The sequence below is a fragment of the Mirounga angustirostris genome, unplaced genomic scaffold, assembly GCF_029215605.1.
Source record: "Mirounga angustirostris isolate CCGP_5_RB_7025 unplaced genomic scaffold, mMirAng1.0.hap1 SCAF_15, whole genome shotgun sequence".
Classification (NCBI taxonomy): Eukaryota; Metazoa; Chordata; class Mammalia; order Carnivora; family Phocidae; genus Mirounga; species Mirounga angustirostris.
In genome coordinates, this window is record NW_026991723.1 from 14,364,199 (window position 1) to 14,381,053 (window position 16,855).

A 16,855-nucleotide genomic window follows, 5' to 3' on the forward strand; every position below is an offset into this window, starting at 1 on the left:
TATTTGACAGAGAGAGAGCACAAGCAAGGAGAGCGGCAGGCAGAGGGAGAGGGAGAAGCAGGCCTCCCGTGGAGCAGGGAGCCCGATGTGGGGCTCGATCCCAGGACGCCGGGATCATGACCTGAGCCCCAGGCAGTCGCTTAACCAACTGAGCCACCCAGGAGCCCCATACTTACCTTATTTTTTGACCTAGATGCTGGATGCACGAATCTATCTCCAGCCCATATTTCCCTCTTGACCTTCAATCCCGTATGCTCCAATGCCTAGTGCCATTTTTCATAGATAAATTCAACCGAAATTCAACAAGCTGGACTCTTTCTTGGCTTTACTTCCCACTATCTTTTTCTACAAACCACCTCAGATTCCGTGGAAGGGCTCTTTTAACATCTCTTCCAGCCTCTACTAAGTGGAGTTCTCCAATGCAGAAACTAAAACATTCTTTCTCTTCTCTTCTACCTCTAAATTTTGCAGGGCCCCAGGGCTCAGTCCTATACTCATCCTTAGGTGGTCTCATTCATGTCAAAGATATTTAATAGCATTTTTTTTTTTTTTTTGCTGATGAATCCCAAATTCCTCTCTCTCTGCAGCAAGACCTCTCCCTTGAGCTTCAGACTTACATATTTGACTGCATATTAGCAGTCTCCATCACGGTGTCTAATCATTATCTCAAGCTTAATATATCCAGAGGAGAACACTGAGGTCCCGGCTGCCTGTAAATGCTCACCTTCCAATGTTGTAGATGACTTACCCTCTATCCCTTTCAGATCTCTGCTTGGAGATGCCTAAAATAGAGCACACACCCATCACCTTAACCCCTCTAACTTTATTCCCACGGTATTTGCTTGACATTAGGTTATTAGATATTAGGTTATTTATTGCCTGTTCCACTACAACGTAAGATCCACTATAAGGTAAGATCTCCAAGAACAGGAACTTGTTCACTGCTGTATCTCTGGAACCTGGAAGAGTTCCTGCACTTAGTAAGTGCAAGAAATATATTTTTTTAAGATTTTATTTATTTATTTGACAGAGAGATGCAGCCAGAGAGGGAACACAAGCAGGGGGAGTGGGAGAGGGAGAAGCAGGCTTCCCACCGAGCAGGGAGCCCGATGCGAAGCTCGATACCAGGACCCTGGGATCATGACCTGAGCCGAAGGCAGATGCTTAATGACTGAGCCACCCAGATGCTCAAGAAATATTTTTTATTCTTAGATACCCACTGCCACTCTCCTATTATAGGCCCACCATCATCTCTCACCTGGCTTGCTGCAAAAACCTAAATGCTCTCCTAGCCTCTAGTTCCAGTTATTTTCTAAACTGAAGCCACTATGACTTTCCTAAAACGAAAAACTGTTCATCCACTGCCCTTAAGCTTTTCAGGGGAGGTTCTGTGTTAGTCAGGACCCTGGATCTCAAGCAGCAGAAACCTCCAACCTCCCAGCTCTTCTGGTTGAGTTCCTCTCTTTCAGATTTTGGCTTAGTCATACTTCCCTTGAGAGTCTTTTGTGACCATCATTGGGGTAGGTACCTTCCTTTTGAACTCCACATATCATCCTGCAATTATTAATATTGCAGACCTACTGTATTATGTTACAAATGCCAGTTTTTGTAATTTCTTCCCTCCCACTGGAAGTAACTGCATGAACATCTAAATTATTCGCTATTGTATCTTCATCACTGCCATTGTACCTGACACGCAAGAATTGCTCGATAAATATCAAGTTAACGAGTCCTCTGTGTTTCACATTTCTACTGTCATTGACTGCTACTTCTTTCTGTCTTCCCCCTCCATAATCAGAGCTGTAACTCTACCTGGCCGCCATGCCCCAGGGCTCTGAAATTTACAGTGTGCCAACTTTTAAAATGATTGTGCAACTGATTCAACAGGACATGCACACAGTATCACTACAATTAACACCTAGTTAACAAGAGTAATAGTTAAAATAGGAAGCTACCAGACGGTAAGTATTATCAATAACACCCATATATGAGCCAAGACATGAATTACAAAGTTAATTTGAGGGCATATTTTGTGCTTGCCCTGGCACCAACATTGCTCGTTACGGCTCTGCCTGGAAGTGCCATTCTATACAATACTTTCTGGTGGCAGGATCTATTAACTTTATTCACTGTATGTGGGCATGAGAAGGTAGAAAATATACGCCCGCCCCAAAGTTATGGGAAGGATAGATTATGGACCTACCTTCCTATATCTGTCCTGTTAATTGGGAGTGTTAGGATTTGAGGTTCAGCCAAATACTTACTAGCATTACTCCCTAGCAGTGATCTGCAAAGATCCATGAGATACACAAGATGGGAGATACGTGTCCACCAGCAGGTACAACCACCTCTAGTGCTTTCACTGGTAGGACTTGCAGAAACATGGGTCAGTGCCTGGGACAGAGAATGTATACTCTTCTGGACAGTCAGTCAGTGCTGCAATAGCCCGAGATCTCCCCAAGGATGTGGTGTATATCTCAGCCTGCTGTTTTAGCCAGAAAAGTATTAGCACGCAAAGTCCTTTACTGCAGAAAATTAAAACAAGAGAAGGTATTTTCTTTCTGCCTGTTTACATAGCTTGCGACATTCAGGACTCCAGACTTCTTCATCATTATCTAAATTTTTCTTTCTGTCCAAAGTCTTTAGTCAGACTCAGAGTCGCTTATGAAACTCAGAGGTCAGTCGTCAACCCTCCTGTTCCTTCGATTTCTTTGCTCTTGTGCTTCTTTCATAGACCCCCGAGTCTCATGTCTTAGAGACATGAAGCTTGCCAAGGAGTCAGTTACACCATCACGCCGACTCGGCTTCTTGCCTCCCCCTGCAGTTCTCCCAGAGACTGGCATTTGTGATAGAGTGAAGATCCATGGTATGTCACACCACAGGTTCCCCATCTGCCACCGATGAGCTATGGAGGCTCAGACTCCTCTTCGGTACATGGGGGAGATAGCAATGGTGGCCATCTCATTTACCGGATGTTCTCTCTGGAGCTTCCAAAAACCCTGTAACTGAGTATCAGCACGAAAAACGTCCCATCCCTCCTCTGCTAATGGAATCATTTGTCTCTTCCCTGACATATCGTCCATATGCCCCCAGTTTATTGACTGCAAAGACTTTTCTTTTTTTTTTAATTTTTTAATTTTTTTAAAGATTTTATTTATTTATTTGAGACAGAGAGAATGAGAGACAGAGAGCATGAGAGGGAGGAGGGTCAGAGGGAGGAACAGACTCCCTGCCGAGCAGGGAGCCCGATGCGGGACTCGATCCAGGGACTCCAGGATCATGACCTGAGCCGAAGGCAGTCGCTTAACCAACTGAGCCACCCAGGCGCCCCAAGACTTTTCTTTTAAATGGATTAAGGGGCATTAACCACTGAAGCTTCTATTATAGTCGTGGGGGTGGGGGGGAAATGTTATTAACGAGGAAACTAACCTGGTGTTCAGAGGATCAAGGGAGGTCCTCAGATCCACTGGCCCTTCGTTGTGATCTTATAAACTGGTAAGAGGGGTAGGCAAGAATGAACTTGTTAGCTGAAGAAATCTTGAATGGATAGGCGCTTGAGTGGGCGGTGCAGACTGAAAAGATGTGATTGCATGTCTATAGGCCATCTGTGTATTTCAAGGGAAATCATGGCTGAGAAATTGTTAGAATGAAAGGAAGATAATAGGACACTGAAATGTCTCTCTTGAAATCAGATTCATGTAAACCAAGTGTTGGGTGTGTTGACCTTGAAGGGAGGGGAAACGCCCACCATACCTCGCATAATCAAGTGTATTTGTTTCCGATGACTGCTATAACAAATCGTGTTAAAAGAAAGCAACTGTGGGACGCCTGGGTGCCTCAGTCGGTTAAGCGTCTGCCTTCAGCTCAGGTCATGACCCCGGGGTCCTGGGATCAAGCCCCGTGTGGAGCCTACGTGTAGTGCCCGCCCCCCATCCAGCTCCCTGCTCCCTCTCCCTCTACCCCTTCTCCCCCCCCGGTGCTTGCTCTCTCTCTAAAATAAATAAAATCTTTAAAAAAAAGCAAATGTTTTGTAACTACGTGTAGTAATGGATGTTAACTAAACTTATGGTGGTGACCATTTTGTAATGCATACAAATATCAAATAATTATGTTCCACACCTGAAACTAATATGGGATATGTCAGTTATATCTAATTATTCTTAAATTTATCTTACAATTATGGGTGTTAGAGGTCTAAAATATGTCTGCAGGCCTTCGTTCCTTCTGGAAACTCTAGGGGAGAATCTGTTTTCTTGCCTTTTTCAGTTTCTAGAGGTTGTCCACTTTCCTTGGCTTGTGACCCCTTTCCTCTGTCTTCAAAGCCAGCATGTAGCATCTTCAGATCCCTCTCGGATCTTCCTGCTTCCCTCTCTTAAAAAGACGCTTGTGATTACATTGCGCCTACCTAGATAAATCCGGGAAAGGCTCCTAACCTCAAAATCTTGAAGCACTTCTGCAACATCCCTTCTGCCACGTAAAGTAACGTACTCACAGCTTCCAGGGAGTAGAATGTAGACATCTTTGGGGAGAGGCATTATTCAGCATACCACATCAAGGATGTGAAAATTGTTTTTGTTCTGTGACTTTGGGGTCCAGTTGGCATGCAGGTAGTAAACTGCTTCAGTGATGGTCACTGCTTGTTGTGACTTGGATTTCTCCTTTAATTTTCCTGGATTACATAGAGCTAGGCAAGCACTGATCATATAACCAGAGTCTATCTTCTAGATATTCAGCACCAATTCTTATTTTTATTTTATTTTTAAAAAATATTTTATTAATTTATTTGAGAGAGAGAGAATGAGAGAGAGAGAGAGCACAGGGGGAGGGGGTGTCAGAGGGAGAAGCAGACTCCCCGCTGAGCAGGAAGCTGATGTGGCACTCGATCCTGGGACTCCAGGATCATGACCTGAACTGAAGGCAGTCGCTTAACCAACTGAGCCACCCAGGTGCCCTGACACCAATTCTTATTTTTATTTTTATTTTTTAAAGATTTTATTTATTTATTTGACAGAGACAGAGACAGCGAGAGCAGGAACACAAGCAGGGGGAGTGGGAGAGGGAGAAGCAGGACCCCGCCGAGCAGGGAGCCCGATGCGGGACTCGATCCCAGGACCCTGGGATCATGACCTGAGCCGAAGGCAGTCGCTTAACCAACTGAGCCACCCAGGCGCCCACCAATTCTTATTTTTAGTCTAACAACAGCAAAGAGGTGTTCAATGTCAAGCCAGAAAATATTAGGACTTGAAGGGATCTGAGAGATTATGTGACCAATCCTCTTCATTTTATATGTAAGGAGAATGAGGTGTGGAGACACCAAGTTGACTTGCCAAGGTCAACAGCAGCACCCACTTCCTTATTCTCTGGTCATTAGATCACTGGGATTTCAAATTAAGTTTGGGAAGCCTATAGACTTAGTCACTGATTGTCTGATCTTGTCATGTTTCCTCGTGATATTGGGTAAATAATGTATGTTTAAAAAACAGGAGAATTGAAAGTATCTCCATGAAATTCATTGATCTGTTCAGCAATGTGGCTAATGCATAAAGTGACAGAATAGTGGCAAATAGATTTAAATCTTAGGATGAAGAAACTTTCTCCTTAGTAAGTTCATAAATATGGTCTAAGAAATATAGCTGAGGGGCGCCTGGGTGGCTCAGTTGGTTAAGCAACTGCCTTTGGCTCAGGTCATGATCCTGGAGTCCCGGGATCGGGTCCCGCATCGGGCTCCCTGCTCAGCCGGGAGTCTGCTTCTTCCCATGACCTTCCCACCTCTCATGTGCTCTCTTTCTCATTCTCTCTCTCTCAAATACATAAATAAAATCTTAAAAAAAAAAAAGAAATATAGCTGAAATGAGTGTGGAGGGAAATGTTTTGTTTCCTTGGGCTTTTTTTTTTTTTTCTTTAAGTGCTTGTTTTTCTTCAAAGTTTATAGAAAAAAACCATTTATTGAGGGCCCACTGTATATGAGATGTTGTTTTAGGTGCTGAGAAAAAGACAATAAAGGAAGATTTTGTTGAGATTTATTATTTACCGTTTGGATTTCTCAAACTCCTGAAAACACAGAGAAAAACAACTTTAAAATTTGAAACACAATAATCTGGCAGTTGCATAAGGAGGACACTGAATGAGAATAATTGAACATGCAGGTCAAAGTACACTCAGAACCCTCTAAAATTCCTTGTGGATGCAAACCTGTTCCCCTGCTTAAAGTGAATTGTTTCATCTGCCAAAGTTAGGTGAGCCAAAGCACTTAGGTATGATTAAGGTATGGAAATCCAGAATTTGGACAAATCCTAATGCAGATGGGAGACAGAAGTGCCAACCCTCGCACTTGCCTGAGCTCTTTGCCTTTTAGGTTCCAAGTTCCTTTTTTTTTAAGATTTTATTTATTTATTTATTTGACAGAGAGAGACACAGCGAGAGAGGGAACACAAGCAGGGGGAGTGGGAGAGGGAGAAGCAGGCTTCCCGCTGAGCAGGGAGCCCGAGGCGGGGCTCGATCCCAGGACCCCGGGATCATGACCTGAGCCAAAGGCAGACGCTTAACGACTGAGCCACCCAGGCGCCCCCATAGTTCTCACAGGCCTGGTTTGCTTATTTGTGGCTTAGTTTTCCTATGGTATTTGTTAAATCACTTTCTCCTATGCTATAAATTGCCCCCCAAAGAGCAAGGCAGTTTGCTTTGGAAACCAAACGAACACTTTCATGTCTCCTAGCATCTTATGATACAATTCATTTGTAACCGTATTTTGGAATGTGGAAATCTTTAAGAAAACTAGTAACCTAGAGACGATGCATAATTTGACTCAGGGAATTACATTTTTACTTCTTGGTAGCTTTGAGATCACCAGAAGGGGAATTAAGCAGAAAGAGGAGAGGAGAGACATGGTGTTGAAAAGGATGTTTCTGGGAGGAGTTTGGGGTGGTAGGGAAGAAGTGAGGCCCCTTGAAAACCAGAGTTGGTTTCAGACTACAACTTGCATGACCTGCAAAGATCTGAGGTGTTTGCAGAGGGCCCCTTAGTGGCAGCCTGTTGTCTTGTGATGACCAGGTCAGACTTGGAGATTGTTGGCCCGTCAGGCAACTTGGAAATGGGCCGCTGGCTCAGAAATTGCACAGGGTGCGATGGCAGCAGTAAGTAACACACATTCCAGAAGACGTTGTCTTTTTCTTGAAGCAGTCATCGTGGGTCTCTGTGCAGCCCAAAATGGAATACCACTGAATTCCACCTGAAGGAAACAAAAGAGGTAGGGGTTGGGTACCTGGCTGGCTCAGTCAATAGAGCATGTGACTCTCTCTCGGGGTCGTGAGTTCAAGCCCCACACCAGGCATAGACCTTAGTCAAAAAAAATGAAGAAGAAGAAGAAGGAGGAGGAGGAGGAGGAGGAGGAGGAGGAGGAGAGAAGGAGAGAAGGAGAAGGAGAAGGAGAGAAGGAGAAGGAGAAGGAGAGAAGGAGAAGGAGAGAAGGAGAAGGAGAGAAGGAGAAGGAGAGAAGGAGAGAAGGAGAAGGAGAAGGAGGAGAAGGAGAAGAAGGAGAAGAAGGAGAAGGAGAAGAAGGAGAAGAAGGAGAAGAAGGAGAAGGAGAAGAAGAAGAAGAAGAAGGAGGAGAAGGAGGAGAAGGAGAAGAAGGAGAAGGAGAAGGAGAAGGAGAAGAAGGAGAAGAAGAAGAAGGAGAAGGAGAAGGAGAGAAGGAGAAGGAGAGAAGGAGAAGGAGAAGAGGAAGAGGAAGAGGAGGAAGAGGAGGAGGAGGAGGAGGAAGAGGAAGAGGAAGAGGAGGAAGAGGAAGAGTAAGAAGAGGAAGAGGAAGAAGAAGAAGGAGGAGGAGGAGGAGGAGAGAAGGAGAGAAGGAGGAGAAGGAGAAGGAGAAGGAGAAGGGGAGAAGGAGAGAAGGAGAAGGAGAAGGAGAGAAGGAGAAGGAGAAGAGGAAGAGGAAGAGGAGGAAGAGGAAGAGGAAGAGGAGGAAGAGGAAGAGGAAGAGGAAGAGGAGGAAGAGGAAGAGGAAGAAGGAGGAGGAGGAGGGGAAGGGGAAGGGGAAGAGGAAGGAGAGGGAGAGGGAGAGGGAGAGGGAGAGGAAGAAGGAGAAGGGGAAGAGGAAGAGGAAGAAGAGGAGGAGGAGGAGGAAGAGGAAGAAGAGGAAGAGGAGGAGGAGGAGGAAGAGGAAGAGGAAGAGGAGGAAGAGGAAGAGTAAGAAGAGGAAGAGGAAGAAGGAGGAGGAGGGGAAGGGGAAGGGGAAGAGGAAGGAGAGGGAGAGGGAGAGGAAGAAGGAGAAGGGGAAGGGGAAGAGGAAGAGGAGGAGGAGGAGGAGGAAGAGGAAGAGGAAGAGGAAGAAGAAGAAGAAGAAGAAGAAGAGTGCGAGGTCCAGCCTACCTGGCTTCAGATGCTTCAAGTAACTAACAGGTTAAAAAAAAAAAGGCAAAGCAAAAAATCCTAGGTTTATCAGGATACATTTTGCCCTTAAGAACTCCCACCTAAGTGTATTCTAGATGGGTACGCTGCAGTAAAAGCTTTGAAATTTCAAAACAAAATAGCTTTCAAACTTAGATGATAAAAGCCAGGCAGTTGCTACTGACTGTGTGAGACTTTCTGAAGCATTAGCTGTTGGGAAGTTCTCATTCTCATTCCCCAGCATAACCCAGGTCATGAGTTACTCAGAGGGCTGAAGCTACAGAAGGGATCATTTAGATGTGTAAGTGCTTCTCAGAAATGGACGAGGGTCCTTGACCTCAGTTAATTTTCCCCCTGATTACAGAAGGAATGCATGCTCACTGCAGAAAATATGAAAAATACACACACGTGCAAAATAAGTGACAGTACCGTCCTCTAATCCTAGCATCCCCAGCTTCACTGGTCTGGAGGCAGAACACAGAGGAACAGTTCCCCAAAGGCAGCAAAACATATGATGGTTGGAAACTTGGGAGAACAGTAGTCCCTCAACTTGGGGGCAGTTTTGCCTCCCACCCCCAGGATGTTAGATAACAGCCAGAAACATTTTTGTTGTTACAACTTGGAAGATACTACAGGTATGTAGTGAGTAGAGGCCAGCGATGTGCTAAACATCCTACAATACATAAACCAGCCCTGCATAACAAAAAATTAGCCTGCTAAAGTGTCATAGCATCAAAGATGAGAAACCCTATTCATAAAGCCATCAAAAGTGTTAAGTTCCATTTCTATTTGTTTTACCACAAAATTTCCAAGTTAGGAAATAGCTCTGCCCACAGCCCTGCAGTCAAACCAGGTCCTTGATGCACCAAGAACTATGGTCAGTATTCTGACACGTCAGCTCCCAGACTCTTCCTCCTGTGCAGAGTCCCTTGGTACTTAGTCCCTTGATAACAATCTGTCCGTGTTTAGGAAGAGAAGAGCAATCACTCTGAACCAGCATCTCATGGCTCCAGGGGGCCTTGACCCCTTTCCCTTTCCACAAGGAAGGGGCTCTGACTGGCAGAGGTGTGAGCCCGAGGGAACGTGGGGCGTAGAGAAAGGACTCAGGTTAGACAGGCTGAAAAAGCTCAAATAACCCTCTTAATATCAAAACCCATCCCATAGGACCCTCAAGTTCTCTTCTTCTCTCCCAACTAACTTTGATCTGCTCTAACTTTTGTTCTCTCCTTCCAATTCCATAGAGGAATTTAGAGTTTTGCTTCATGGAGGTTTTTATTCATAATTGGTATGCCCATTGGTACTGTTTGGCAACTGACTTTTCTTCTGCTCAACAATATTTTAGAGATTTTTTCCCAATGTTAACAAAGGGATCTAGTTGCATAGCATTCCATGGCCTGAATATACATCATAGTTTAAGTAACACTCTCCTGTAGACGATCATTTAGGTCATTTCCATTACTTTATTATTAAATATAATACTCCAGGGATAACTTTGAGAACGTGCTTTTTTGTGTCACGTGTAAAGTATTTCTCTGCAGTAGACACTGAGAAATCGAATTGCTTTGTAGGAGGCTGTGTTCATTTAAAAGTTTAATGGAAATTCCCAAATTGTCCAAAAAAATGCTGAACTAGGCGCACCCGGGTGGTTTAAGCAGTTGAGCGTCTGACTCTTGGTTTCAACTCAGGTCATGATCTCAGGGTCATAAGATGGAGCCCCGCTTTAGGCTCTGTGCTCAGCAGAGTCTGCTTGAGGATTCTCTTTCTCCCTCTCCTTCTGTCCCTTTCCTTGCTGATGTGTGCGTGCTCTCTCACAAATAAATAAAAAAATCTTTAAAAGAAATGCTAAACTAATCTAAATTGTCACTGGAAATGTATGAGAGTTCTCATTTCCCCATACTGTCACTAACCCATGACATAATAAAGCTTTCATAATTTTAGCATCTGATGGGTCAAAAAAATATATTATTTCTGTAATTTTGCATTTCTTTGATATTTACTGATGGGTTGAGCAGCTATTTATATTTTTATATTTTTAGGTCATGTTTATATTTCTTCTTCTGAAAACTGTCCCTACATTTCCTTTAGCAAACTTTTTTGTTCCCCCCGCCCTGATTGTTGGGTCTTTTTAAAAATTGTTTTTGGAAGTTCTTTACTCTGGATAGGTATTATATATTTTCTTCTGTTATTTATATTTCAACTATTTTCATCCAGTTTATTCTTTATCTTTTAAATTTTGGGGTTGTCATTCATTTTATAAATTTTAAAATATTGATGTATTCAAATTTATGTGTCACATCCTTTATAACCTCTGTCTTTTGGATGTTCAAGAGGCCTCCTCTCTTTCAAACTTCAGGTATCTTCTTCAGCATTTTCTTTTAAGGTTTTCATCATTCGGATATTTGCTTTTACTCTTTAACCCATGCAGGCAAGGCTGGCTTCCTGGGCGTGGTGTCCATGAGGCAGTATATACATTCACTAGGAGCCTACACTCTGGAATCAAAGTTCGTGCATTTGAATACTGGCTCCAACACTTACCCACTGTGTAACATCATGCACATTTCTTAATCTCCCTATGCCTCAGATTTCTCATCTTTAAAATGGGGATAGTGACAAGATCCTTGGGGCGCCTGGGTGGCTCAGTCAGTTGGGCATCTGACTCCTGGTTTTGGCTCAGGTCATGATCTCAGGGTTGTGAGATCGTGCCCCACGTTGGGCTCTGTGCTCGGTAGCGTGGAGTCTGCTTGTCCCTCTCCCTCTGCTCCTCCCCACTCATGCTCTCTCTTTCTCTCAAATAAATAAATAAATAAATAAATAAATAAATAAATAAATAAAATCTTAAAAAAAAATAAAATGGTGATAGTGACAAGATCCAGCTCATATCATTATTTTGTTGGCATAATGTAACCCAGGTAAAGCCCTTAGTATGACATTTGGCATGTAGTAAATGTTCAGTGAATGTTTGCTTTTATGTAGGGATTTTTCCTATACTGATTTTCAATAATTTTTTTTGTAAGTGTCAAGACTTACCTCTTAGGTGAGTCTGTTTCATGCAATACTGACCAGGTTTTGTTCTGCAGGTTCCCAAATCCAAAAGACATCCATGGAAGGGCATTGAGAGGTTGCATAATCTACAAGTCATACCTCTAACATCTCCAAAGTATAGGAGAAAAAAAAAAATAAGGGGAAAATAGAAGTGAGACCAGCAAGCAAGAGAGAGAGAAAAAATAATGATAATAGTGATTTTCAACTTAAAAAGGTAAGCAATATTTAAAAAATTAATTCTAAAAACTCATATAAATTAAAATTATTTTTATTTTGAAAATGGGGGCAATGTCAAAGCATATGCTACATTCATGAACTAGAAGCCCCCAGAACAGATACTAATTAGATATGAAGCCAGGTGGTCTGAAAAATTTAGCTGGTAAAAACTTACTGAGTTCCTCAGTGCCTCATTAAATCAAACCAGTTATTTAGGCAGAAAATTTAATTTCATCCATTCACTATTAGACCATCACTTCAATGTCTAAGACAGTACATTATATATAGTAGGTTCTCGGGGTGCCTGGGTGGCTCAGTCATTAAGTGTCTGCCTTCGGCTCAGGTCCTGATTGGGATCGAGCCCCACATCGGGCTCCCTGCTCAGCGGGAGGCCTGCTTCTCCCTCTCCCACTCCCCCTGCTTGTGTTCCATCTCTCGCTGTGTCTCTCTCTGTCAAATAAATAAATAAAATCTTAAAAAAATATATATAGTAGTTCTCTGTGACTATTTATTGCCTGATTAATGTTTACATATTGGTTATCTTCAGCACTTAAATTTAATGTTTAAAATGTTATTCATTTTGGTTACATAGAAATAGCCCGAGATTCTTTTTTTTTTTTTTTTTAAGATTTTATTTATTTATTTGAGACAGAGAGAATGAGAGAGAGCAAGCACATGAGAGGGGGGAGGGCCAGAGGGAGAAGCAGGCTTCCCGCGGAGCAGGGAGCCCGATGCGGGACTCGATCCCAGGACTCCAGGATCATGACCTGAGCCGAAGGCAGTCGCTTAACCAACTGAGCCACCCAGGCGCCCTAGCCCGAGATTCTTGAACTTAGTCAACATAGGTAAGATTGGAAGCCATTATCTAGAAGATTGGTTTCCAAATTTGACCATGCATCCCATTTATATAAACAGTTAAAATAAAATAAACACAGATTCCCAGAGGCTCTACAGACCTGAGTTAGAATCTGTAGGAGGTGGGGCTCAGAAATGTGTATTTCAGATATGCAGAAACAGCTGAGGGCGTGTGATCTGGACCAGTGTTTGAGAACCACTAGTTCCCCTGAATTCAGAAATCTCCTTTATACCAACTTCTGCAGGGAGCCTTGACTAGTGACTCGTCCCCATTAAAAACACCTCAGATTGTTCAAAGATTCTTCTGAAACTTAGACCAAATCTGTCTCATTGTTCATAGTTCCCATCTTTTAACATAGGAAGACCATTGCCATGTTGCTGCTATTCATTGACAACCCAAAAGAAGAGTTTACTAGACATTTTGCACGTTGTATTTTCCATCTCCGTCTGCCATATTCAGGGTTAGAAAATATCACTTTTAAGAGAAAATAGTCTGGCTGATGAGGCTGATAATGGCTGATAATTAACCTCTGTTGACTGTTCTCTACAAGTCCAACCTCCTCTCAAGATACTTTGGAAATTTCCCGTTGGTTCTCTCTCTGAGCATGCCAGACTTTCAATCCATAATCAACAATCCATCAACAAATACTTGTTTTTAAGAACTAAGCATATGCCAAGGACTCTGCTTGGCAATTGGCACGCATTAGCTCAGTCATTTCTCACAGGAAACCTCCAGGCAGGTATTATCATTGCTCACATTTCACATAAAAGAACACTAAGCCTCAAGATTTTAAGTAGCTTGTGCGAGTCGCAGAGACAGGAGTTTAAAAAGGTCTATTGCAATCTAAGGCCCTTGTTCTAAGCAAGCACACCGTGTCCTAGAGCTGCCTACCTTTTTTGTATCCCAAACCTCCTGATCTTGTCCTTTTCTTTCTGGATATTTTGATTCTTACTAGATTCTGGGTCCATTGCCTGCCCAGAATACTGGGGCTGTTTAGTTCTTTAAGATGTGTGCAAGATAGTTTTCCTCCTGCACTTATGGCTTCTCAATCTCACCACTTGCCCTTAGAGATCCACTGCATGGTTTGGACCTTTGGTGCCAGTGGTCCCTCCAAGGTGGAGAGCTCGGAGGAGGCTAGCTCTTTCTCTGCCTTGCCTGAGGCCAATGTACTGTTTTCCTGGGGGAGATCTGCTCTAGCTTCTTTCCCTCCATCTCAGAGGGCCCTTCCTCCTCCTGATCCCACACCTAGTATCCATAACCTTCTTCCTAAAACCTTGGCTCTGGCATTCTTTATGGCTGAAGATGATACCTTAATTTTTAGGCTTTTTTGTTGTCTATATCTGTTCAATTGCCTAAGTATTTATAAATATTTCTCAGATCCTGTTTCCTTTCTTCCAGTGTCTTTTTATCTGAAAACTGTTGGTTTTATTAACATTTATATAACATGATATATTCCAATTTGACAACTAAATTTAAAGCTTCGGGTGTTAAGTAAAATGAATAGTTTCTTTACATGATTAATTCTGAACTATACTATTCTATGACTTTATTTATTAACAGGAAACATCCAAAAGATTTTTTTATATATAATTATTTAAAGGTATATTGTAGATCATATCTAGTTATTTAAATATATATTATAAAATCATGATGATGGTGAGCTTTTAGTTTTTATTTGATTTTATTTTTTAAAAGATTTTATTTATTTATTTTATTATTTTATTTTTTATTTTTATTTTTTAAAGATTTTATTTATTTATTTGAGACAGAGAGCATGAGAGGGAGGAGGGTCAGAGGGAGAAGCAGACTCCCCACCGAGCAGGGAGCCCAATGCGGGACTCGATCCCGGGACTCCAGGATCATGACCTGAGCCGAAGGCAGTCGCTTAACCAACTGAGCCACCCAGGCGCCCTATTTATTTATTTTAGAGAGAGAGAGACAGCACGAATGTGAGGGACAGAAGGAGACGGAGAGAGAGAGAATATGAAGCAGACTCCATAGTGACCGTGGATCATGGCACTGGGCTCAATCCCAGGACCCTGGGATCATGACCTGAGCTGAAACCGAGAGTCAGACACTCAACCGACTAAGCCACCCAGGCACCCCAGATGGTGAGCTTTTTAAATAACCACCCCTTACTTCAAGATTTCTCTTTATGCTGAATTTTCTTCTTTTACCCTCACATCTTCCCTGTGTATCTGGCAAAATTAATGCAGTCCCCTTCCTGACTCATTTTTTCATGATACTCAAGACCCTGAAGATGTTCTTGTGTGATTTTCTACCTATTCATATGCTCCTCTCTACAGTTTTTTCCAGGAGGCTGGAAGAAAGATGTACAATGCAGCCGAGACCTAAGCTTTGCTGTGTGCGTGTCCCAGTGCACTCCCTGTTGTGTGCTGTACTTAGTGATGAGGGGGGTGTGGGAGCCAAAGGCCACAAACTGGCGGTCCAGGGGCCAGACTGGTCTGTTTAACATGCACAGAGCTTTCAAAAATCAGTTGTGAATATTAAAAAATGGGGAGAGTTTTCCTACAAACCTGAGTTCTGGTTTCTCTTGAAGAATCAGAAGGTTTGGTGATTGCTGGGCTCTCCTTTCGCTATGACAGCAAACTGTGTAGCCGGGCACTGGCTGTCCCCACTCTTGTTTCATTGTTTGCTAGCTTCCCCCAGTGATATGAGCTGACCAGATGCTTGAGGCATTTCAGTTAGTGACCCCAGTCTTTGCTGCTCGTGGTCTCCAAGTCTCAATATTAGAATTTTATTTATCTCTGGGATGCATTCTAGATTCTTCCCAATGAAATGCAGTGTCCAGACCAACACATCTTCCGTCACTTGGAAGCTTGTTGGACACGCAAACTCGGGCCCCACACCGACCTGTTGAATCAGGTTCTGCATTTTAGCAAGATTCCCAGGTGACTCATTTGTTCATTAAATGTTGTGACTCTAAGAAAATCCTGGGTTCAGCATAGAGTAACTCTTCATTATCATCTTACCACTTCACTGAGAGGGATAATTCCCATAATGGTGTTTGAACATGCCTGTTTGGAGGTATTACCTTCATGCATATCTACCTAGTATGAAGGGCCTTAGGAATCCTATAAAAGGAATTGAAAGTCCCCTATTATCTCCTTTATTGGTTCTTTTATAAATGAAGGAATGCTGGAGATGATGGAGAAGGGCACATTTAACAGGAAAAGTGCTAGAAGGCCTGTGTCTATGCTTATTTGGTTTAATTAATTTGTTTTCTTTGCCATTATTTTTTTAAGATTTTATTTGAGAGAGAGCGAGAGAGCGAGAGAGAGTTTGGGAGGAGCAGAGGGAGAGGGACAAGCAGACTCTGTGCTGCTGAGCAGGGGGCCCAACATGGGGCTCAGTCTCACAGCCCTGAGATCATGACTTGAGCCCAAATCAAGAATGGATGCTTAACCACCTGAGCCACCCAAGTGCTCCTCTTTGCCTATCTGTAAGAGCTTCCAGACTCATTTGATTAGCTCCAGCTTAGTTATAACAATAGCAACAAGTGGGCTATCTAGAAGCTCAGTTTTCTCATCTATAAAATGGGAAATAACAGGATTTAACTCATAGGGTTGTCATGAGGGTTCAATGAATTAAAGCAAATGTAATGTTTAGACCAGTTCCTGGCATATAGTATATGCTCAATAAGTGTTAAGTTGCACTACTTGTTTAAAAGGGCTTCCCTAGGCCTTGCTATGTATACCTTAATTACCTTATTTAAGGTCCTCCTCCACTGATATTGTAATTCTGCAATCTTTTAGATAATTTTCCCTCTTTTTGATTTATGTTTTCTTTCTTAAAGATTTTGTTTATTTGACAGAGAGAGAGCACAAGCAGGGGGAGTGGCAGGCAGAGGGAGAGGGAGAAGCAGGCTCCCCACTGAGCAGGGAGCCCGACGTGGGGCTCGATCCCAGGACCCTGGGATCATGACATGAGCCGAAGGCAGTTGTTGCTTAACCAACTGAGCCACCCGGGCTCCCCTAATTTATGTTTTCTTAATGACTTACCACTCAAGAGGCAGAGTAACATAAAAACACCACTGAAGACAGTCCTTCTCATTCTTCTATTTCTAGCCAAAAAAAGAAAATGGAAGGAAAGAAACATCCCACCATTAAATCTTTCCTGGGGAGGAAGTAATGAAGTTACACATTTATGTTAGCTATTACAAAGAGGGAAATAACTGGCTAAGTTTCTTTTACTTCATTAAGAAAGTATAAATAAACTTAGTTTGTGAAAGGAGAAAAAAAATACCTGTCTTTATTAAAAATTCACCATAAAAGTTTTCCTAGCTCTAGAGTATTTTAAGTTTAGCTGTCTTTTTATTACCAAATACCATTCCCT

The 16,855-nt window shown here is 42.7% G+C and overlaps 2 protein-coding genes across 2 annotated transcripts in view; one reads left to right on the forward strand and one right to left on the reverse strand.

Moving 5' to 3' along the window:
* The window catches only part of CUNH9orf85 (chromosome unknown C9orf85 homolog), a 137,337-nt gene extending 125,742 nt beyond the window's left edge, over positions 1-11,595 (forward strand). The window contains exon 4 of the mRNA XM_054509171.2: positions 11,463-11,595. The gene's annotated coding sequence lies outside the window, so the exon portion shown is untranslated. The remainder of the gene's footprint in view (positions 1-11,462) is intronic.
* CUNH9orf57 (chromosome unknown C9orf57 homolog) lies at positions 7,104-16,573 on the reverse strand. The gene is made up of 3 exons (XM_064579867.1): positions 16,522-16,573; positions 11,413-11,535; positions 7,104-7,228 (listed from the first exon to the last, which is right to left on the reverse strand). The coding sequence occupies exons 1-3, from the start codon at positions 16,571-16,573 to the stop codon at positions 7,104-7,106; spliced, it is 300 nt and encodes a 99-aa protein (XP_064435937.1).
* Positions 16,574-16,855: the final 282 nt, after the last annotated feature.